The 25,417-nt window shown below is 40.0% G+C and overlaps 1 protein-coding gene across 5 annotated transcripts in view; it reads right to left on the reverse strand.

Moving 5' to 3' along the window:
- SCN5A (sodium voltage-gated channel alpha subunit 5) overlaps nucleotides 1-25,417 on the reverse strand; it is a 221,594-nt gene that overhangs the window by 17,250 nt on the left and 178,927 nt on the right. For all 5 annotated transcript variants that reach the window (XM_054058158.1, XM_054058156.1, XM_054058157.1 and 2 more), the window contains 2 exons: nucleotides 21,749-21,922; nucleotides 4,427-4,549 (listed from right to left, as the gene is read on the reverse strand). In XM_054058158.1, coding sequence (XP_053914133.1) covers nucleotides 4,427-4,549; nucleotides 21,749-21,922 — 297 coding nt within the window. The remainder of the gene's footprint in view (nucleotides 1-4,426; nucleotides 4,550-21,748; nucleotides 21,923-25,417) is intronic.

A 25,417-nucleotide genomic window follows, 5' to 3' on the forward strand; every position in this document is an offset into this window, starting at 1 on the left:
CAATACCTTTATAGATGAAACCACCTTCCAAGGGACTTATAGAATCACAGAATAGAATCATAGCATCATTAAACTTGAAAAAGACCTCTAAGTTCATCGAGTCCAATCACCAGCCCAACACCACCATTCCTACTAAACCAAGTCCTGAAGTACCATGTCTACATATTTTTTAAACAACTCCAGGGTTGGAGATCCCACCCCTGGGAAGCCTGTTCCAGTGCTAGGGACTCTAGGGACAGCCTAGAACTGAGGCACCCTCTGCTCTAAGACACAGTGGTGTTAATCTTTAGCTTGTGGTACAGCTATAGTTTTGGTGGCCCAGCTCTCCTGACCTCATGGACCACCTTTTCAGCCAAAGCTGATTCAGATTTAAAATCCAGAAATAGAATTGCACAATGCATTAATCCTCCTTTTGCCACAGCAGAGCCCGCCAGACTTCCTGCAGTAATTTCAGACTCAGGCTTTAACTCCTAACCAAGCCGGGGCACAGCTTTTGCAAAGACATCTAATTTATAGTGTCATGATTTCAAATAATGGACAAAATTGTTGTTATTAGATAATCTATTTCTGGTGTCCTTTGCCCTCCTTGTTAGAAACTGATGCTGTATTTTTAGGTTGAATTTCTTTAAGAACTGTTCATGTGCTGTTAGACATCTTCTATCATTCCGGTCTTCACTGCAGGTGAATTGTGACTGGACACTACTTTGTGTAATTATCAAAACAGAGGCTATTTGTAATGTCACCATTCCGTCAGATTTCTGATCACATTGCAGAGACTTTCCCATTTTGAGCATCTAATTTCCAGTAGTTGGTAGAATCCCTTTATTGAAGGACTACCTACTCCTTCTGCTTGCTGGTTTATTCCCCTGTGTATTGAGGGATTGTATCAGTCACCCCATTTATCAAGCCTGCCCAAGAGCGTGTCCCCTGTTGAACAGCCATCCCAAGCCTAAGTCCTTCTCAGCTGCTGTTTTCCAAGAAACGTCTCTCCAAGTGACCTACTTTCCTCCTTCTGAAGTGTACGATGTATGCGGTTTTATTAAAATTCATGTTGTACCACTGATCTGTTTTTCACTATGATCCAGATCAGTCAGTATAATTCCCTTATCCGTAATATCCATTACTACTCCGCTCACTTTGTGTGTTGTCAGCAAATATTTCATATTTTCTTCCAGACATTGTTAAAGTGCAGATTAAGGGCAGTTCTTATTCTGAAGGATCCCTCACCCTGAGACACTTATCACTGAATTTACAGTGCCATCACTGTTTACAATTACTTTTTGAGATCCATCACCCATTTTAAATTAATTTAAAATACGTTTACTTGGCCTGGTACAAAGCTCAAGTTTTCATCACAATGTCCTGCGGTATCAAATTCCTCTCTGAAATCTACAGGATATTATATCAGTGCAGTTACCGTCATCAGCATAATTTGTAATCAAATCAAAGGGCCATATCAGTTTTACAAGAACTATTCCCATGAAATCATGCTAACTAGCATTAATTATGCAATTTCTTCCCTGCATATATCTTGTAGCAGCCTCACCATGACTTTGCCTAGTATCATTTTCACATTTTTAAATAGTCTATCATCATCCCACACATCCTTTTAAAATACTGCAATAACCTCCCTTGCTGGGGAATTGGCAGCTCTGAAACAATTCCCTGATGGACAATAAATGAGGAGACATGCTCGACTTCATGATTTGGGACAGGAAGACCTAAGTCAATTTACACTGGGATCTAATATGTCCTGGAAAGCACTGGGTGACTCAGGATGGTGGCACATGCATGACACCTTCAGGGTTTGCAATAACTGTCAGGGGGATGCTGATCTTACTGGGGTCTTTTTTCGGGGACAGAGCAACAAGATGGCAACAGTTCTGCCTTATTTTACAGACCTCTCATGGAATGGGAACTGCTGAGACTTGCGTGAAACTCAGAGAGGTCCCAGCCTGTTTGAAGACAAGGAAAGAACTGACGTCTGATGTTAAAGGGCCTTATTGGCAATCCAAGTGCTACTCTGTACCTTTGCCTCAGGACCAATTATTTCCAAAATTTACGTACATCATCAATGAAATAAGCCTCTTACTGCCATATAAATGAGAACTTTCTAGTTTCTGTTCTAGCCATGCATAAATCTTTCTGTTATTCAAGAAAAAGACATTATAATAGAACGAACGATTATTATTTTTTTACTGTCAGTGCTTTCTTCTCAACGTTACCATTATTTAATCCCTCATTGTGTTGGCAATTTTCCTGTGCATTCTGGAGCATATGAACTCCTAATAATGAAAGGTCTAACTGTCCCTAGTCATGTTAAGTGTGGTTAGACAAACTAAAAATAAAATGATTTGATTTTCCAGTAGCACGTATTCCCAATTACACTTTATCATAGCATAGTTTACAAGTTAATTCACTACCTCCAATAGCTCAGAAAGACTGAATATATTTCAGTTGCAGCTTAGAGATAAGGGAAGATAAGAGATGTTGAGTCAGGGACCAGAAGAGCCTACAATCATGAGTAGAGTAGGAAGAAAACCTGCTGGGCTGATCTGCGTGTCTATGTCATGTAGGATCTTCACTAAACCAAATTCTTTTTATTCTCAGAAAGCCTCTCCATAGAGATGGAAACTTTTCCACATTATTTCTTTCTTATTTCAGTCTCACTTTTCCAACATTTTTGGCTAGTCTTCCCATTGCTTTTCAAATCTGAATCCAATTCAGTTAAACTGCTGCAAAATCATCAGTGAACATTTTTATGTCATCTGAGAATATTTTAAAGGAGTTTTGCTTGAACTTGCAAATCCACCAGTAGAAGCTAAGCCTTCATAAGCCAGATTTAAATTGATTTGAGAGAGTCCATGCACAAATCACTCCGGTAGTTAAAATAGAGCAGCTTTTACTGATATCAATATTTGCTCTATTTGTGTATATTTAATAAAGACTTGGAGTGAGGATATCATACAACATAGGAGAGAGGTTTAATTAAAGTCAGTAGTGCAACTACACTTTGTGCCAGCTGAGGAACTGCAGTTTGCTTTTATTTTATTTTGTGGACAATCTTTAAAATATTGCCTGTATTTGCTGAAAAGAGTGTGGTGAACAAAGCAATTCAGTTTTGTGTGCCTAGATGAATAGATCCTCTTGAATCTTTTTGTCTTAGTACTAAACACAGAGAAGATCTGACTGTAACTAGATTTATCTGTTCAGCCACAAAAATAATATAAATAAATAATATAAAATAATAAAATAATATATTATAATGTTATAATATAAATAATATAAAATAATCACGAGGTCTGTGGACAAAGCCATAGATCCCCAATTCTGGTCATCCACAGAGTAGGCAAACTATAGATATGAGGTTTTCATAAATTGTTCTATCATCATATATTCTGGGTTACCTCAGTCATTAGGCTCTATGGCCTTCACTCTGTCTCACTGCAAGGGTATGCTATAGAGAACAGCTAATTGCTAGGAATTTAGTGCACAAACTACACATTTCAGTCAGCAATGATTCAGACCACAATTTTGTCTATGAGAAAGCTTTGCCCTAATATACCTCTGTATGAAAGCTGTAGCATTTTCTTTGGCCCAGTGAGAGAGAGAGACTGGAATCATCAGATAATGTGAGCGGTTTTGCATGTAATTTTGTCTCAGATTTGCTTTATCTTAGTCTATAGTCTGCAAGATTAGCAGTAACCTCAGAACATGCAGAACACAGTTTTCATCATCTGAAAGTGATGTATGGTGCAAGGAGTTAAATAAAGTGCTTATCAAGACAATAATTGATTGGTACAGCAGGTAGGCTTAACAAATGAACAAGTATGCCGTGTGGATACAGCCACACTGCCAAAGGAATGTAGAAGGGAAAGAGAGGGATATACAAGACAGAGCAACAAACACAAGCTACATTGTTTTAATGTTAATCCTGACATTCCATATTAAAATTGCAATCTGTTCAAAGGAAATATCTTATATAATTATTTGCTTTCCCTATCTTTAGGATTTCTATTTTTTCTATTATTATTAATTATTATTTCTTTAATTATTAGTCAGTCTCATTTTAACACGTCAAAAGCAGGGAGCAAAACTGTAGCTTGCTTATTCCCCAAATACACCTTATAATTGAGGGGTAATTGTTAGCCAAATGCTTTCTTGGCCAAAAAGCTGTTTTTTAAAGTGTAATATGACAAGTTGGGCAGTAGAATTAGTTTATCATTAAATCCACCAGAGGGTAAAGCTGTAAAGATACAATTGCAATCAAGAGAAATGAGGGATTTCTGATTTTGTTGGTTTGTTACAGCATTATAATTCTTTTCCTATGGCAGGCAAAACGAAGACAAAGACACGTGCAAGTGTTCTCTTTTACATGCTTGATGTTACACAGTTGGGCTTTGATCAGTGCTTTAGCTATTCTTACCCTCATTCCTTCAAATCGTGACAACGCTCTTAGTGGTCGCAGGGCTCGGAGAGTCCTGAGGGATTTAATAGGACCCATCTCAGAGTATCCAAGTGTATTGGCTATGAGGCTTATTAAGGAGACCTGAGTGGAGACACAAAGTGAAAATCCAATCTGTTAGTACAGTCCTGCTATTTTTCTTCTCTTCTGACTTTCCTTCCTGAAAAGAAGCACCTGGCCAGTTGAAAACAGCTTGGTCAGTTGAAAAGTAGAAGAGAAAAAAAAAGGAAGTAATTAAATTAGACCAACAGGAGGCTTTTACACCCACACATATGCGGAACATTTACCAACTCACAAAATCTTTGTTTCAACTTTAATGCTAAATTCATAGAAACACAGACTTTCAAAGATGTTTGTTTTCATTTAACAAAGGACACAGAAATCCTCTTAATGCCAGCTTGCACAACGTTGATGAGAAAGGAGGTCACCATTGTAAAACCACTGCCCTGTGGCATCTGTCCTGCAGGTTCCCTGTACATTTCTCAAAGTGTGTGTTTCTTCCACTACTGAAATACGATGAGTCACATAAGCGTTATAATTTAGGGTTTTCTGGATGAAAGCATCTGTAAGATCTAACTATTTCCAGCAGAGATAAAAGATTTTGACATTACCATTCAATTACCAACCTTAGATTACTGATTAGAAACAAGGCTTCTGGACTGTTGATACATATGAATTCATACCATAGACTCTAAAAGAATCATATGCATGGCTCTTGGATTCTGCGTTTTTATCTCTAAGGGAGAAAGAAACTTGACAGGTGCTCGACATCAAGGTTCATGTCTATCAAACACTATTTATTTGAAATAAACTATCTATTTCCATATCTAGAGAAAGCACAGAGGGGTTCTGATTGTCTTCATGTTCTCAACGCTTTTGTAGTGCCCAACCAGTCAGAGCTGTGGTCACTATCAGGAAAAAGTCTGGATGAACTGAATGGCAGTGGACATTATGGGTCACATTAGCAAATGCATGGAGCAATTGGGTTTTGCATGCTTAAATGAGTGTTCATGGCCTGAATTCTACCAAGAAGTGAGTGAGAAACAAACAGCTCTCCAACATCATGGATATTAAAATAAAAAACCCAAATCAATCACCATATACTATAAAATATATTTTTCTTAGTAGGGACACCTATGCATACTGCTCATCACAGTTCCCTTTTAGTCCCATTTACCTATGCCATTTTTTGAGCCATGGTTATCATAGTATTGGATTATTGCACACTCACCAATGTGAGGGTGCAAAGCTTACCTGGAAGGAGTGTGCTTTATTGTCATTTTAAAGACAGAAGTGAAGTTTAAAAACAGAGATTCTTCTACACTATATAAAAGACATGTGCTTGATATTAAAGGAAATACTAGGCTCCTCCATGAAGACAGCCAGGTCTGGTGGGAAATCTTCCTATTTATTTCAGGCTAGGATAATTTTTTCTCTGAATTGCACTGCTGGTTGACCAGCCCAGTGTTGCCCATGAGGTTTGTGATAAAGCATGATAAGACGAGGCTGGTCCCCTAAGGCACAAGATAGCGTCCTCTATGGAGCAACTGTTCTCCTGAACATGCATTCATTTATGTACCAGTGCTGTCTGCACAGCTAAGCATCTTTGTAAAACTTGCTCAATTTGTTAAATTATTTACCTATTAATGGCTTTATTGTGGCATGTGGGTGACAGCAAGCCTAAGGGCAGGAGGTCTCAGAGACACCAAGCTTGGGCTGGATGTAGCAGGCTCGGTATCTGCAGAGATAAGACAGCTCAGATTTGCAGACGACGAAGTGGTACAGAGGCTGACTGTCATGCTTTAACATCTCACTCTTTAACAAGGTGTGACATAAACTCACCTCCCATGTACAAACCCAGTGGCTGATGTGGAAGGAAGGTCTTAATAAATACTTCTGCATGTGTGCTATAAAAACATCACAGTAAACAGGAAGACTGGATTCAGGGTCTGATGTCTTATGGACACTTACACACCAGGGAATCACCAGTGAAGTCTTTGCTTTCATCTCTAAGAAAGCAAACATGAACCTGTGGCATAAGCAAACCTAAGAAGATATTTTATAGTAAGTAACGCTATAGGTTTTATATATATATCCACTAGTAATGCTTATTTCATGTAAATCCTGTTCATTTACTGCTTGCTGTTAAAGATGAAAATGTAAGTTTCACTTCAAAACCATCTTAAACTCACCAATGCTTTCAAACTGAGGCAGCACCTATTTTCTGTCTTCCCTATTTCTTACCAGTCTTGCCTACATCCTGTGCTCTGAAGTGGCATTAACATACAGTCCAAAGCCTCCTCCTTTCATTCACTCTCTCCATTGACTTAATGTTGCCTAAATAAGGAGCAAAAGCTGAAGGATTTGTCTCAAAGCAGTAAAATAAAGGTGCAGCATAGTTAAATACTAAAGCCATTTAACTAAGTCATTTTCAAACTGTAGTATAATTGACATTATTGAAACATCATGATAGGATTAACATTGTGACACTTATTTCTTTCTTTGGTGGAAAGTTTAGTGTAAAAATGTGGCCTTAAGTCCACAAAGCCTTGGAGCTTCCTAACCAGAAAGTCTGTAAAGGTAAGAAAAACAGCTCAGTGATAACAGTTAATGATAGAAACCAAGATCTGTATGCTTATAAATTTCAAGGAAAGTGAACGTAGAGAGTTAAAAGAAAATTAATTAAACACAGAGCACCCAACACACTTCTTTGCTAGCTTCACCCACAATGAGTGAAAGTCATATCTTCTCAAGGTCTTCAAACTCCCTTGGTTCATGTTATCTGCATGCTTCCTCCCCCATCCTGGATTATGTCCTGTAACTCCCCTTTCTCTCAAGGCAGAAGATGTTCTGTTCAAATCTTGCAGGACCAGAATTTGGATCCGAGCAGGTTACCATTTTCTTGAGAACGTGGTAAACGTCACCCTGAAACACATCACAGGTGCCGCTGTCCTCCTAACACAGATTCACAGAGCATTCGATAGCTCTTCAGAGGTTTAGGCCATGAAGCTGTATGATGTTTGGCAATGATTTACAAGGCTGGAGTCAGAACTGAGTTTGAGGCAACCCTTTTAAATGCTCCACTGTTGGTTTTGAAGGTATCCCCGTCAAATTTTATTTATAGGAGAATTACTAACGCAGAGACTTGGCCATTTGGACTTGATTAAAAGTGACCCAGAAGGCTATTTTTAGGAAAAAAATCAAGCAGTTTTCAAAATTGGTGCTGACTGCCCCACATAACCACAGCAAAAGATGAAGTCAGCTGTTTCTGTTACTTTTTTTCCCTGTTACAAGGCTGTGCAGCCCAGAGCTGCTCTAAGGTTCTGCTTTGTGCTCTGCTTGGCATCAGAAACTTGCTAGCACCCCGAAAACACCTCCAGGGTTGATATAACCTCCAGATTCACAGTATGGCACACATTCCTACTCTTTTCTCTTCACAAATATTTCTATAGGTTTTTCAGAACAATAATTTAATCACAATAAAGTCAATCAATGGTCTCTGAAGACCAGGCAGCACTGTAACATTGTGGAGACCAGGCAAATCCTCAGGAGTCACTATTACCTAGAACCATATCCCTTAAAATGCATAACCTGCTCTTGGGCTCGAGCTTTCACCTCACTTTCACCTTTCACATGGCACGTGCGCTAACAGGTAAGCTACAAAATCTTTCATTCTCCTGCACACTATTTCTGACCCAAGAAGCCTTATTACTGTTCTTATTTTCAGATGTTCTGCTTCTAGCATCTCTCTTGAAGGTCGTTCCAGAACCTGCTAGATGTCACTAAGATTTCACATCTTTCCATCTAAACCTTCCTTACCATAACTTAATCAATAATATCCTCCAAATTGCTCCAAATTGCTCCTTATCCCTCTGACTTGCTGTTTATTTCATGCCTCTGAAGCCAGGATGATATCATCACTGGAATTTGGTATCCAGCATGAACCTCAGTGAATAATCTGGCCAGCAATGAGGTTCTGTAAGATGAGGAGCAGTCCTCATAAATCAATATATTCAATCTTGCTTCTGCAGATATTAATGGCAAATGTTTCGCCAATCATATAGACTAGGATTTATTTCATATGGCAGTTCTTCCTTTTGTTTTCCTCAAATCAATGTAGAGCAGCCCAATTCTAAAGCTCAGCTTTAGTGCTGTCAGTGACTTCCCAATATTTATTCTACCCCAAAGGACTGAAATCCCTGAAAGAGTCAGCATTTAATGCCCAGATTAATGGTAGGGTTTCCTAGCAAATCTGAGGCTCCAGGCAAAGCCCCATTGATCTTACCTACACACCTTTTCCTTTCCATTGCAGATAGGCAAGGGGTGTTATCTCTGACCCTGGCTTTTAGAGAAGTTTGTTGCCCCCATTCCTTACTTTCTTTGCCTATAAACAGTTTTACCTTTATATCTATGTATCTATATATGTATAGATAATATATATAAATATATTCTATCTATATACTTATATGCCTGTATTTCTATATTCCTACATATTAGTACATATTCCTACATGCAAGCTTATCCATACAGATTTTACTTTGGTTTGTATGGCAGCCTCCTAGAGCTGGGCAAAGGGAGAGATAAATGAACCCCACAACTTTTGTTTTTTAACATTTCCAGTGTTATACTCAAGAAAAAAATGAGAGCTTTTAATTTTTTTGACAGCATTGAACACTGGAAATACTTGCCATGTAGATTACTAGGCTTGTGGATGGTGTTTTGAAAGCCAACTACCTGTCATTTGTGTAGCTTGGGTATAGAGTGCCCCATTGTATGTCCTTCATATGTGTTTCCAGGGCAAAATCAAAAAGAATCAAAGAATTTAGACTGCTAAAACACAGGCAATGATCTCTGAAGAGAGGCTAGACTCACAGATACCTGTTCAAAGTTGTTGCTCAAAATAATGCAAATAATGTCTTAATTTCTAATTATTTTGACAATCCACTACCAGATTATATTTGATCAAGAAAAAAAAAAAGAAGAAGTCTTCTCTGTGAATCAGGATTTTTTTTTCAGAAACTGCCACTTTTTTTGTTTTATTAGTCAAATACTGCTGTTTTTGAGATGAGAAATAAACTCATTGATTTATAACCAGGTGGCACATATTTAGTGTCAGGCTCCCTGTGCACTTAGAATCATAGAATCATAGAATCACTAGGTTGGAAAGGACCCACTGGATCAGAGTCCAACCATTCCTATCAATCCTTAAACCATGCCCCTCAGCACTTCATCCACCCATCCCTTAAACATCTCCAGGGAAGGTGACTCGACCACCTCGAAGAAGCCTATTCCAGTGCCCAGTGACCCTTTTGGTGAAAAATTTTTTGCTTATGTTGGTGTTCACTGTAATTCATCAGTTAACAAATGCACAGCATTTTGGACAATTAAAATTGCTCACTATGAAAACACAGACATCAAGATATACAATACCTATATGTCTTCTTTAACTGACAGTGACTTAAGAAATCAGTGTTGTAAACCAATGTAAACCCCAGTAAGCTGTCATAAAGTAGGAAGTGCGACAATGCAGCTTTCTCTCAGCACACATAGGGGAAACAGTCTTTAACCAAAAGATCACAGACTCTTTTTCCCCAAGAGGCTGTTGTATTTACGACAGTAGTGGGGTTCTCTCCTATATGCATACATTTTAATAGCGTATTAGTAGCATGCACAGACTCCCTGGCCATGAAATAATGCTGGTGGCAGGAATCCGAAGGGCACAGAATTTGGGAGCAGTGTTTTGCCTGAGTCTGACAGCGTTTCCTGTAGTGAGGAGGTGGGTTTGAGCTACAGTAGAGGCTGCTCCTTTATTTATTGTGTTCCTTCCCACCAGCACATAATCTCAGATAACCAGCGAGCATTCACTCTACAGAGCTGGAAGTAGAGCTAAGCACCATTCAAAGGTAGATGCTACGCAGCATAGACTGCATTTATAAATTAACCCCAGATCACCACTGAGATGAATTACTGGCAGAGCACAAGCAACAATGAGTTCTCCCTTGGTAATGGTAAAAATCCTCTTTGGCTTGTCATATAAATTCTAAAACCCATGTGAACAACAAGACCCTCTAGTAAATGTCTTCCTGCTGCAGCACACAGCTGTGAGACAAACTCTGCAAGCTGCTGTCTCGGGTAGAAGAGAAGACCTCCTTCCTGGTTTGGGCTACAGCATATATTTTATGCAGTGAGGGATTTTATCAAATTAACCTGCTTGTTCATATTAGAGAGGAGGGAGCAGGGAAAAGAAAGGACATCCCAAAGGGAGCACAGCAGCTGAATTGAAAGCTCCGGCCACTTATTTAAATAAGTAGTCTGCTAAGGCAGGCCCTTAGTGCTTTCAAATAGTCTTTTTTTTGGTGACTCAGGAACACCTGTCTCTCCTCTAATTGTGCTTTTTTTTTAAAAAACAAAACAAAACAAAACAAAACAAAAAAAAAAACTAGAAGAAAGAGGACTTGGAGTACTTTGCGTGCCTCTTGTCTATCCAGTCTGGTCTCTCCTGTCCATTGCTGTCAATGATAGATTATCCAAAGAAATCTTCACAGCCCAAGCAACAGCTCAGCATCTTTAAGTGCCAGACCTGCAGTTCCAAGTTGCTCCCCTTCATTTGAAAAGGAACAAATTTAGGTGTGTATCCCAAACGCAACCTGTAAATCGTACAGGGAAAGGGGATTTTGCAAATAAATTGAACTACATGGAACCTCTTACTGCTGCTCTGGAATACTGTTGGGTGTAAAGGGTTTGTAATAAGGTGTTCCCTTTAGCATCTACCATTTCTGAGCAGACATTTATTATCACATTTGTTTTAAATATCTCTATACCCTTTCACTCTGACATTGCAATTTCTGACATACAGGTGCCTCACTGTATGACGGCACCTGTCAATCCACAAATTGCATGTCACGAATGAAGGGCATAAAGTTAAACGAAACTCTTAAAATTAGGCACTATAGAGAGACTAAGGTGACCTAAGCCACATTCTCACCTCTGCTACGTGTTTCCTTGAATCACAACCTGCACATTTAGGTAAAGACTACAAACTCTTTAGGGCTGCTCTGGAGTTAGTCCATGGTGTGGAGATGAAAGTGTGTCTGCAGATAAGTTAATGAACAGCTTCCCTCACCAGCAATAGAGTTCATTATTGCTTGTGGAGTGCTCTCATGTATTATAATACAATGGGCCACATCAGTGCCTAGATAAATTATAAACAAAAAATGTCTCCTGGAAACCCCAATGCTACTTCTTACAACTTTTACATAATCCACTTACACCTTTTTTTGTGTAGGACATTTCCTCCTCTTTTTTTTTTTTTTTTTTTTTTTGTTTCTCCACCTAATACTCAAGCTAAGGTGATAAAACTGTTAATATTCCATCTTCTCAGCTTGTTTCCTTTTCCTCATGTCCACGCTTTTTGAGGCATTCTCCTTTTCAGAGGGCAGCCTTGTTGCAAACAGCATGTACCACTCCTGTTAGTTTAAATGCTTTTAAATAAACCATTCCTACATCCTAATTGCTTCCTGGTGGGTTCCAGAAGAACCTCTCTCTATAGGTCTGCTGTTCTCTTAATCTGTCACCTTTACACCTGCTCAGCCTTTTATAACAACTCCAGTCAATTCCCAAGGCAAATGGCTGTGAACCAAGAATTAAACCTCAGCTAATTTCCGAGGGTGAGTTGAATGACCTGCTGCTGTGAGCTTCATCCAGCGAGGTGGCAAAGAGCTCGACTGACTTACTCATTTGCAGTTTTCCCACTCCACCTTTCCAAATGGAATTTCAGCTTGTCTCAGTTCACGTTTTCACTCCAGACACCTTTGCTATACCTCTGGATCCCATTTATCAGCATTGAATAGGGATGGCAGAGAGATCTTGGTGATTTTTGGGGACCATGCAACACTCCTTTTTCAGCCAAACCTTGGCCAAGACCCAAAGACTTTCTCCTTGTTGCAGCAGCAGTGGCTGTGCGGGTGCAGCTGCCTTGAAAAGTCTGGTGTTTCTGAAGGCATTTAGAGCAGAAAAATTTCTTCACCATCAGCTACATACTGTATTTCATCCAGACACTGTGCAGAGGTAGCCTTGATTTAGGGCAGCTGAAGAGGAAAGACATTCTCCCCTTCAAAAGGTCTCCAAAAACCACCACACAATTCACCCCAGGTTAGTTTCTCGATGCTGACTGCTGTTGTCAGGAGTAGACAAGAATATGCTTGATTATTATTTATTATTTGAAAGTTCTGTTTTAATGCCAGGGGTGTGCATAGTGATTACTGAAAGAACATTTCCCTAGGGGCTTAGCCCTATTGACTCTGCTCCATTTCTATCACAGTGGGAGTTGAGGTGCTGAGCTGAAGGGATGCTTATTTCTGGGCAGGATTAGGATCAACCTTACTTATGTCTGACATGATGAAAAGAAAGAAAGATAAAAAAGAGAGAGGAAAATCTGTTTGGGCTGTTTCCACCAGGTTCTGTTATGGATTTGCATTTATTTAATCAAATGTTCCAAATCAACATGAAAAAATACCAAATTATGTGTAAAATATGGCAGTCTTTGCTTGAAAAGCATCTCTGTTTTGTTGGGATTCTTAACCTGAGTTGATTGTGATATTGTATTGAATGCACCAGGCTGGAGAGGGACTCTGAAGAATTATAGGTTTCCTAATTTCTGCCAGAAAGGACAATCGTATAACTAGAAGTTCAGACTACAAATAGGAGTCATAAATTTCATTTGCCTCAGCACAAAGCCACTCAACAGCCATGTCCAGGTAGGAGGCCAGAACAAAATCTCTACACCACTGCGGCACAGCTTTCAAGTTTCATCCCAATTCCTCACCCATCCAATAAACAATTCCTGACCCCTCTGCAGGCTGCATATCCAGGTGCTACCTTCCTTCCTCCACACACAGTGAAGAAGGAAGGGAAGGGGAAGGTGTGATGCTGCAAAGCCAGTACAGAAATGGAAATTCACTGACACTATAACCTCTCTCCTTTAATTTCTTGCTTCCTCCTCCTGCTGCCACCAGTCTCTTGAGCAGCCCGTTCATTCCTAACCATCCTGGATGGAGCCACAAGGGTGATGGGAAGACACTATACAGTCTGCAGCAGTTGTGGTTGCAAAGGTGCTGGTCATTAGGACATTTTATCGCTTTCCTGCTCACAAAGCTTGTGGGACTCTGTTTGGATTTTTAAATATATTCTACAACTGTGTCCCTGCTCTGATCCTTTGTGCAAGGAAGAAAATCACTGTATAAGGAATTTGGCTGCTAAGCTCACAGCAATGGAGAGGGCCAAGGAAGCTGCATTCAAGAGCTTAAGGTTTTTATTAATTATTTTCTTTTAAAGCATATTCTTCTAAACAAGGACAATGAAATGTGCTCGATCTTTAAATAGCTTCAAGAAATAAAAATGGTTGGTAAATGTAGTTCAGTACAATCTAAGTTGAAATGGGTTTTTTACACCACTTTCAAAAGTTGAATTTCTCAATCAGCAATAAAAATTCTTCAGTAACTGAAGTATTTGTTCAATATTGCAACCATTTTACAATAGGTAGGCAGCCAGTGAGCTATGCTTACTGCTGGACTTTTCTCCTCACCTTCATTTACTGTTGCTTTTCCTCCAGTTTCAGCATGCTTTGAGCTGCTGTGCCTGAAACTAAGCTTGTGCTTCTACTTGGCAAAGCCTGGTTGCTCTCCTTTTAGCATCTATGTGGTAACTAACATGAGGTGCAAACCAAGATAAGACAAGACATTTGGATGTTTTTGCATGTGTTATATTGAGATAAAATGTGAGGAGGCAGAAGGGAGATTTACAGTGTCGGCTGACCTGCTAACACACATTAAAACCACTTATCTCATCTTCATGTTGAATTTTTTTTTCACTTATCCTGAATTAGCCAATACAGAATAAACAGGCATTTTTTTTTTTCTTTTCTTTTTTTTTTCTTTTTTCTTTTTTTTCTTTTTCCTTCAAAACCAGACTCCCTGGCTTCTGGTTTGGGATTTCCCCTTCCTATTAGCTCTCTGGGAGGTATATGCCATTATCAAAGACCCAGAAGAATCTGCACTGGGCATTCGCTGCTTTCACTTTGAGGAACTGGAAGAAAGCTAGTCAAAAAATGAACTCTGAAGTCATAGCACCTTGTTGTAACCCATGGATTTTTGTTAACTTACAGAGAGCACTAAGAAGTTCACTCTTAAAATGCTTCACCATGTGACAAGCTATATTAATTTTATTTTACCTTGCCCATATTTTTGTCATTCTATTCCTGTGAATAGAATGACAAAAAGAAACTTGAAAAAAACTGCATGCTTTTAGGATAGTTTTCCAAGAATACAAATTGGATTTCAGTGCTGTTTAGGAACAACTCATTAAAGCAGATTGTGTAATTACTGGTAAAGCAAATAGAAATCACCTTGCTAATCAACAGGGAATACAGATGGAAAAAAACAATTAAAGTAATCATAAGCCATCAATATTTACTTCACACAGCAAGTTTTTAATTGTCACTTAAAGACAATCCAACAGAAGGAAATAATTGAATTCAATTCAATTTTTAACTACAGATAGAAAAACTGTTTTAAACTGTTCATCTAAAACTCAAAGATTATCAGCTGCTTCTTAACTTGTCTGGCAGTGAAGTATTCAAAGGAGAAATCTTAGAGCAAGTGCTTTCCAGGAAATTATCTTGGAAAATGTAATATATGTATTTTTTCAAGCAGTCAGTGAGAATGATGGCACATTTAATGAGTGAGCATCCATGAGCAGTTGTCAAATAAGCAAATAGGAAATTTGGCAGTAAACAGGGAAACTTGGAAATCTACCCAATGGAAAATACAGACCTCTAGGTAGAAACACAGCAGCTCCAGGCCAACACCACAGATATTTTTACAACCGTTCATGAAAGGTGATGGTGAGGGAGATGTACGTATTATTTTACTTCCTAAAAAATCCTGCCTAGTGGACTTGTTGAAGGACTCAGATGAGATGTCTGGCCTCAAAATCCTTTGCAGAGCCTTGCTTGAACTATTTTGCAGACATACATGCTGCTTAAAAATATTGTGAGCCCTTGCCTCAGGGCAGGGCTCACTGGGAAAGGGATGGAAAGGGCCTTTCCATCCCTTTGTGGAAGGCTCAGCTGGAGAGAAACTGGTGGGGCACCAAGGCAAAAATTGAGAACCAGAGATGGTTTCCCCCTGCTTACCCCAGGACACAGTGTTAGGGAGCCATTGCTAGAGATGGCTGAAAGGGAAGGAAGCTGTCAGCACCTTTGAAAAACCAATTGGTTGAAAACATGAATTTCCCAAATATCAAATCTTGAAAGCTGGGATAATCGTAGAAAGAATAGGTAGAGAAATCCTTACCTCCCCTTATCTCTGAAATCAGAAAATGACAATCAGTTTTTTTTAAGTCTGGATTGGGACTAACTTTTGGTCAATTAAACTGAACCCCAAAGCTGCAATGGAGATGATGGATTTGTGATAATGGACTTTTGTACAGAGACAACGTTAGTGCCCATTTAAGAGGATTTTTCAGTGCATGCCACAGGCAATGAAATGCAGCTGTGACTTTTTTCTGAGCATTCTTACTAATGAGTAATATTCTTACTAATATCCCTCTCCTGAGAGCTTTCTCATGACGGCTTCTCCAGGGTACGGGTCTCTCACCTCTGCCTTCAATGCATGAACAGCGAGCAAAGAAGTTGTTGATTGCAACACTTCCCATCTTTGAATGATGCTAAGCTCCAGATTGATGCCTTTCCTGAACCGACCACTGCAGTGGAATAATCCATCCACTGTCAGCAAGGACTGAAACATAGCTCAGAATTAATTGGCTAAAGCTCAAACTAGATAGGCTCAAGATAATATTTATAGGTCGGAGGAAACAACTGAAATGAACATCAAACATGACACCAGCATGCTCAACTGGTGGAGTTTATCTGCCTCTTGTTTTAGAACCGAACTGTCTCTGCCTGTCACAGGACCTGCCTGGTTGAAAGGATTTTTCATAAACATTCATTTTGAATGCTATGTGCCTCCATCTCCAGCCAAGTTCAGACTCTTTATTTAATCTGCTTTGTATGAAGAGGTTTTGATTGCATGAATGCTTGGAAAATATCTATTCTTTGTGAAAATATTTGCCTGTGCATCCTAGCAAAGAGGATTATGCATAGACACCATTCCTGATGGTGATACTGATGTCTGTCTACACTTCAGATACTCTACAGTCTCTGCTTTTACTTCATTTGAAAATAGCTGTGGACAGAGTGCTCACCACTCCAATTAAAGAGCACAGAGAAGCTACATTTGCAGTGGAGGAATGTGGTTACTCTCAGTAGTATACTTGCTGTTTACAAAGTAAAATGTATAGATAGTACCACAGAATCGTAGAATCATAGAATCACATAATTGTTTAAGTTGGAAAAGACATTTAGATCATTGAGTCCAACCCTTAACCTAGCACTACCAAGTCCACCACTAAAGCATGTCCCTAAGCACCACATTTACACATCTTAAATACCTGCAAGGATGATGACACAACCACTTCCCTGGACAGCCTATCCTAAAGTTTGACAATCCTGTTGTTTCCTAATATCCAATCTAAACCTCCTCTGGTGCAACTTGAGGCCATTTTGTCTTGTCCTATTGCTTGTTACTTGGAAGAAGAGACCAACACCCGCCTCACTACAACCTCCTTTCAAATAGTTGCAGAGAGCAATAAGGTCTCCCATCAGCCTCCTCTTCTCCAGTCTAAACAAATCCCAGTTCCCTCAGCTGCTCCTCGTAAGACTTGTGCTCCAGAACCTTCACCAGCTTCGTTGCCCTTCTTTGGACATCCTGCAGCACCTCAACGTCTTTCTTGTGGTGAGGGGCCCAAAACTGAACACAGTGTTTGAGGTGCAGCCTTACAAGTGCTGAGTACATGGGGATGATCAACTGGATTTCATTCAATTCACCACAACTCTCTGGGCCCAGCCATTCAGCCAGTTTCTTATCCAGTGAAGAGTACACCCATCCAAGCCATGAGCAAACATTTTTTTCAGGAGAATGCTTTGGGAAATGGTGTCAAAGGCTTTCCTAAAGTCTAGGTAGTCAACATCTTCATTCTTCATAGAAGGAGATCAGACTAGTCAAGCAGGACCTACCTTTGCTAAACCCATGCTGACTGCACCTGATCACCTGGTTGTCTTATCTGCACCGCATGTTGGCACTCAAGATGGTCTTCTCCATAGCCTTCCCTGGAACTGAGGTCAGTTTAACAGGCCTGTAGTTCCTCAGATCCTCTTTCCAGCCTATATTGTAGATGGGCATCACATTTGCTAACTTCCAGTCAACTGGGACCTCCCTGGTTAGCCAAGACTGCTGATAAACAGTTAGCCAAGACTGCTCCCCATCCCTATCTTCCGGCTCAGAGGTCTGGGTACCCAGAAGATAACTGGTCTTGCTATTAAAGACTGAGGCAAAGAAGGCATTAAGTACCTCAGTCTGTTCCTTATCCTTTGGTACAATGTTTCCCCCCACATCCAATAAAGGCTGGAGATTCTCCTTAGTGGTCCTTTTGTTTTTAATGATATATAGAAACATTTTTTTAATTGTCTTTTATGCCAATAGCCAGACTGAGTTCTAGTTGGGCGTTGGTCTTTCTAATTTTCTCCCTGTGTAACCTCATGACATCTTTGTAGTCCTCCCAAGCGGCCTGACCCTTCTTCCAAAGGTCATAAGCACTCCATATTTTTTTCTGAGTTCCAAGCAAAGCTCTGTTCAGCCAGGCCAGTCTTCTCCAGCAGCTTGTCTTTTTGCACATGGCAGTGGGCTGCTTCCTTCTTGAAGAATGTCTGGCCTCTCTGGACTCCTTTGCCCTTCAGGGCAGCCTCCCATGGGCTGCCAGCCAGGTTCCTAAATACTGCAAGGTCTGCCCTCTGGCAGACCAAGGCAGTAGTTCTGCTGACCCCCTTCCTTACTTATCCAAGAACTGAAAACTCTATCATTTCATGACTAATATACCCAAGGCAACATCCAACCATCACATCTTCCACAAGTCTTTCTCTGTGAACAACAGGTCCCGTGGGGCACCTCCCCTTGTTGTCTCCCTCACCAGCTCTGTTAGGAAGGTCTCTGCCACACACTCCAGGAGCCTCTTGGACTCTTTCCTCTCTGCTGTATTATGTTTCCAGCAGACATCTGGTAAGTTGAAGTCCCACACAAGAACAAGGGCTAGTGATTGTGAGACTTCTCCTAAGTAGATTTACATTAATACTTTTTGTTCTGTATAGCCATACATCAGCAGATATCTAAACCATCTTTCCCAGGTTCCTTAAGTTGAAATGAGTCTGTATTTTGTGGTTTGATTGCTCCTTTCTCCCTTCCTCCCAAAGAAATCTATTGCAATATTGTTTACAGGACTTTATTGTATTGCAATGTATTTAAAATTACTCTTATGGTTTTGCTACACTAGCACAATTCTTCGAGATGTAGAAAAGCCCAATATCAGAGATCATCCTTTAGAGATTCTGCATCCAGTAAAAAATAGTTCTGAGTTTGTGGATTACTATGCATTTTGATTGTCAGGCTTTGCAAGGGAGAATTGTCTTTAGCAACCCGTAACCGTGAGATGAGGTCTTTGCTGTTCCAGAGACCCAAATCACTGTCAAAGGTCTTTCACAATGCAGGGTAAGTACGAAAAAAAAGTCAGCAGCAATATGCTTATACCCTCTCTGGGTTCACTTCCCATTTAGAAATAGTGAATACTAGCAAATTTTGAGCTGGTTTTATGAATTATTCACAACAGAAAAAGGATTCTGAGTTGCATTTGTACAATGAGAAAACACAGATGATAGATGGTTTCACGTGTCCAATGAAAAACCAACCATTGCAGCTTGAATTTTGAATACCGATACCAAACTGCTAATGAATAATTTGCAGATCAGGAATTTTTAAGTGAATAATTTTAAACAAATAAATTTGAGAAAATCAGACAAGTGGTTCATCTGCTTCTTTTGGAGAAGCTAATTCGCCCATTCACTCCCTTCGGCAGCTCAGTTGCAGTGAATTTGTTCTCAAAGGACCAAGAAGAAAATGTGAATTGAAGTAAAAAGCATGCTGGAAAAATGATAGCATGTTACTTTGCCAATTCAGAGTGGTAGGATGCGTGAGCAATAGGGTAGGAGAAGAGCATCTGTTAAACCCGCTAAAAATATAGTACCGGGTTCTCATAATCCACATTGGGAAATGACTTTGAAGAAAAGAATAGTGCATGGAAAAAAGATTTATTCATTGAGAACACTGAAGGGCAAGAATTTTCCTGGACTTAACTGATAATTAAAAAAACAGAAGGGTGGAGTAATTTTTTAGGTAGATTGGGAGCCTGCAAAAAACAACATTTAAATGTGGGTTAATAAAATAAAAACCTCTAGGTCAGTAACAAGGGTGGATTTGCTGGGAATAAGGGAAATCCCAGGGGTCAATGGTCTCCTTTCCTCCATAGAACTGTTTTATGTCATATATGTTCTGGATGTGTGGCAGGGGAGGTGAAACCCCTTTCCCTAACCCACCTGTGGCTGCCTCTACAATCTGTCATTATACTCACAAACTCCTCCATTAAAAAGCAAACCTGTGCCTAAATTTTGGGGCTACCTACTAAATTTGCATTCTCGTGTATCTTCTGTTCTAAAGATTTTTTTTCATGGAGGACAGGATTTAGCCTAGTTTCTGTTTTACTTTCTTTGGTATTAATTAGGTGTAATGCCAAGCAGTATATATTTCCAACAAGTGGGAACTAATTTCAAACTGTTAATGATGCAACAGAGTTCCAAACTACTTTAGTGAATTTATTGTACAAACTTGTCCATGTCAGGAAGACCCCTACTTACAGTTGTGGCAATACTGAGCCTGCATCAAGTCCTTCTAAGTCTTCAGTAGCTCATAAAAACCATAACTCTATTAACGATTTCCTGGAAGCCCATGTAATACTTCAGGTGAGTCCTATTAGTCCCATTTTAAAGGAAGAGAAACTAGGAGAGAAAAGCTATGTCACACAAGCTAAACCACAGTGAGCACAGTTTTCAGAGTTGGGCTATAACTTAGGAACTGGTGGTTTCCAATTTTGTGGTTAGATAATTAAACCAGGCCTTCCTCTTCTGTTGAACCTAATCTGTGAAAAATGAGTGCCTTCCCTTTAAGAGATTTCCAAGCATATATGCAAAGAGCAATTTATGACCTACAATTTATGTAAAGAACTTCCTTTTCATAAATCAGTTTACGAAAGCTCTGGAGAAGCTTCCAAAGGCTCAGATCCAGCAGTGCACTTAGACATGTCCATAACTTCAAACAAGAAAATTGTCCCATTGAATTGCTTTCCTGGACTGGGGCCAAAGAAAGTGCAGTTCTTCCCTGACTCAAGGTTCAGATGTAAAATGAGGAAAAATAATTTATCAGAAGTTTAATAAGTTACACAGTCATGGTAGAGCTCTGCCAGCCTTGCACATTAATACCTCGTGGTAACAAGAAACGGCCTCAGGGATATAATTGCCTCCTTATTGATAGGCAGTGATGAAATGTTAAACCTTGTCTGGAGGATGCAGTGCTCCTGGCTTTTCCTGAATTTGGCAGATCCCACATCCAGACAATGTGAAACTTCAGAGGGGACACACCTGGTAGTAGCAACTGTCCTGGGGCATGAGCTCCCTTTTGTTCAACAATTACTCACTTTTAAGAATTATCCTCAGAGAAGAAATAAGCATTGTGACATTTCAAGGATGTGGAGTATTTTGCAAGGTTTTGTAATAGTAAAATCACTTTGACAAGAGGACTATTCGCACCTTCTTCTGGACTCCGTCACTAGTAAATACTTGGGAGAGGGTACTGAACATACTGTTACAAGCCACTGGCAGCCTCACCAGGAAACTACGCCAAGGACAGCGTCTCTAATCTGCTGAAAGACTTGTGTGTTGAGGTCACATGCAGAGCAGTCCGGGGTAACCGGACCTTGTGCTAGCTGGGAGTGTGGAACGAGATGTTAGACGCTAGAAGAGAGTTCCTAGGGACGAGAAGGGAATGTGACTCAAATTAGCAGGGTGACACCTCTGAGTAACAACACAAGACGACCTTTTCCGCACTGGCATGCTGATTCCTGGGGATGCACGATTACATACCAAGATCTCCTTTGCACTTTGCCGAGGATGGTTAATTAGAATCAGAGTAACAGCTGCCATTTAACAAATGCAAAGCTGCCAGATTTAACAGCCCATTCTTATGTATTGTAAAATCCAACACAAGTAATTCCAAAAATGATACTTACATCTACAATTAGGAAGTCAAGCCAGCACCAGGCATTGGTGAAATACTTCTTGAAGCCATAAGCCACCCATTTCAGGAGCATTTCCAAGACAAAGATGTAAGTGAATATTTTGTCAGCGTATTCCAGCATGGTTTTTATGTTCTTTCGATCTTCAAGGTAAATATCTTCAAAAGCCTGGAATTACACAAGATTGATTAAAAACTTCTCCTAAGCTGCGTTGGAGAGCATCAGTGCCACACTACAAGTCCGTAGCATTATTTGATGAGATGCCATGTATGGTCTGTGATTCCTGATGTATTTTAATGTTAACATCAGAATAACTGCACAGGCACAAATAGAATTTACCCTAACCTAACAGAGGTCTGCTCAGCTTTCCCTTATAATGGACACACACTTAGATCTCTGTCTCTCCAGCCTGTACTGGCTGTACTGACTAGACACCCTTCGAGTGTAAGAGAGCTCAAGCACCCTAAATTTATGAATGTGAATCTGTGAGTAGGGTGTCACGGGAAGCTGCTTGATAGCATCTTACCTCAGCTCCTGTTGGCTATGCCACTGCTATTGGGGGACCTCAGATGTCCCAGGGCACAGGATGCCTGTCTGTAAAAGACAGAACCCAACCCTCACATTTATTGCTAATGATGACAAATTGGGTTATTAACCTGCTTATGCCTGTGTTATAGAGCACTGCAGTACTCTGGCTTCTATTCAGCCATCACATTTCAGGTAACAGCAACTATCTGTCTCAAGAAATGCTCATTATTATTCACTTAATAGAACAATTATTTTAAAGGTCAAGGTATCTATCTACCATCTCATTTGTCCCTCTAACCAATCTTATGCAAGGCATCCTCAAAGAACATACAGTATCTATATCAAGTACACGTAACTTAATAACGCTTTTAAAATATTTAAGATATAAATAATATGCCTACTAAAATAAAACAAAATTGTCTCATAACGTAGCTTTCATTGTAGAAGGTATGTTGAATAAAGGCAGGATCCTAGTGTCAGAGTTGCCTATCTGTATCCTGTTTTGGAATTTCTAAGTCGAGTAACGGGGAGACCTTATTACTCTCTACAACTACCTGAAAGGAGGTTGTGGAGAGGAGGGAGCTGGGCTCTTCTCCCAAGTGACAGAGGACAGGACAAGGGGGAATGGCCTCAAGCTCCACCAGGGGAGGTTCAGGCTGGATATCAGAAAAAAAATTTTTCATGGAAAGAGTCATCGGGCACTGGAACAGGCTGCCCAGGGAGGTGGTCAAGTCACCTTCCCTGGAGATGTTTAAGGAACGGGTTGAAGTGCTTAGGGACATAGTTTAAGGGAGTGTTAGGAATGGTTGGACTCAATGATCCAGTGGGTCCTTTTCAACCTGATGAGTCTATAATTTTCTATGATTTTCTACTCAAGCGACTGTCACTACACAAGATGCCCTGTGTCCTTGTAACCTGCATTACCTAAGCTTTAATACATTATTCTTGTCCCACTGTGTGACCCAGAGCAGCTGGCAGCAAGAAAAAAAAATTACTTGAGAGGGTCTGTGCTAATCATCTTAATTATCTGCATTTACATATTTCAAGATTTGTAGCTACTTTCTGAGGAGCTTCAAAAAGTTAGCAAACATCCAGTGTCTGGAGATACAAGAAGTGTGTTACTTGTCACTCAAGCAGTCACACTGCTCTTTTGCCTGCCAGGGAACAGTAATTAAACCGACAAGAAAGCTTTGGCAGGCTGTGCCAAAGCTTGTCCATTTGTCCCCACACTTCGGGGTGATGTTTTCGCTGCAACTCAGTCTCCTATCTTGCCTTCAAAAACGATATTTCAAGGGTGTGAAAGAGCTGCTGGAGAAAGCCACGAAAACAATACACAGAGAGATTGGAGTTTATCACTTCTTGTAAGGGCTCACTCACTTTGTCAGATGACTCTACTGCCGTACTTTGCAATTACTGCAAAAATATCAACAAACTATTTAAAGTGATTTCCTCCTCTTCCTCCTTTGCTCTCTCTATTTTCAAAAAATACATTGCATTTTGTCTACTAAAAGTATATTGTGAGTCAGGAAGCAGCTTAATAAGGGATGAAAAATATGCTGCCTGCATACCTCAGGTGCACTTTACTTCTGTACAAGCTATAGATATTCCCCAAATGACAAAACTTTATTGCTCTGCATTTATTCGCAGTGACAACAGATGAGATCTTTGCAATAAAAAACATCATTAACGGCTTTGTTATCTGCCCTGTTGCGTGTGAAAAAAGAGTTAAACAGGATACGTGCAGTGTTATCCACAATTACTATTAACACAGGCTCCCAGTTTGGGAGTGCTTATGGCTTAAAAGCATAAGTGTTTTTGGATCTTTTGCAGTAGGCTATGGATATATTCTGACGGTTTAACTACCACACACAAGTATACACCAGCTTTTAAACTCCTTTAAGAACTCAGCATGTCCCAGGGATGTAGCCAGATAAGCTCAGTTTTTTGTAGAGCTCACCCCAGAACAACAGAAGAAAAAGTCATGTGTTCTGTCCAACATCTCCAGTCTGAACACTGAAGCGCAGCACTGATACCCGAGAAAATGCAGCAAAATTTGCCCTTATACAGAATTGCACTGGCTAAGTTGAAAACCGTAAAAAAAGTAAATAAATGCACACAATGAAAATTAAATGAGATTTCTATTGCAGTGTTCAGTATTTAAGGCACTTTTAATTACATATGTAAGGAAGTGTATTCATCTAAAGTGTATGATAGAAAGTGACATGCCCCCTTTAAATTGTGTTAAAAAATTAACATGCTGATCCTCAAGCTGGTGCAAGAACTGTCAGAGTCCATTGATTTAAGCAAAGCTCTGACAATATTCAGCAGTCTACTATTTACCCAAGCTTTTCAGCCTCTAACTTTTCATAATAAAATAAAATCCGCTGAGTGAAATTTCGACCCATCCCTGGTGGACCTGGAGAACAGTCCATTCCTTTTTGCATCGACATTTATTTATTTCCATCTTCTCGTCTCCCTGAAGAGACTTTCTTTAAGCTACATAAATCCAGTACTTCCGTGTTTTCCTCTTTTTTTAGGCCAATGATAATTTGCGTTACTCTCCCCTGGAGTTTCTTCAATTAGCCCATGTCTTTCCCAAAGTGCAATGCCTAGAGCTGAAGCCAATGCTCCAGCTGAGGCCTCCTTGATGCCAACTGGAGTGGAAGAACACGCATCCCAGAACACACAGTCCAGTGGGGTGTTCGGCTTTTGTGTGGTGCTGTGATGTAGTTTATCCTGTTTGTTACCTGCTCTCTCTCCAGCTCTTTTTAGCAAATCTGCTACCTTAACAGTCATCCTTCATCATGACTTTCTGTCCATGATTATTCCTGAATAGGTAAAGCAGGCAAGTTTCTAAGATGATGTGCCTCTTAATATTTAAGGCAGATTTATCCATTTGGCTGAAGTTAATCCTGACCTCCAGAAAAACACTGGTAACGTGTCCAAACGTGGCATTGGCTGCAAATTTAGTAGGTGTAGTTTTCACTCCATCACGAAGGAGAAGATCAGTGACCACCTGACCTGGAGAACTCTTGATATATCCCTTCACTTTATGGCCAGCTAAAAGCCTTGGAAAAAACCCACCAACTTTAGTGACATTCCGGAGACAAGTAAATGACCCATGTAAACAGTTGT

Source organism: Cuculus canorus, chromosome 2, assembly GCF_017976375.1.
Source record: "Cuculus canorus isolate bCucCan1 chromosome 2, bCucCan1.pri, whole genome shotgun sequence".
Lineage (NCBI taxonomy): Eukaryota > Metazoa > Chordata > Aves > Cuculiformes > Cuculidae > Cuculus > Cuculus canorus.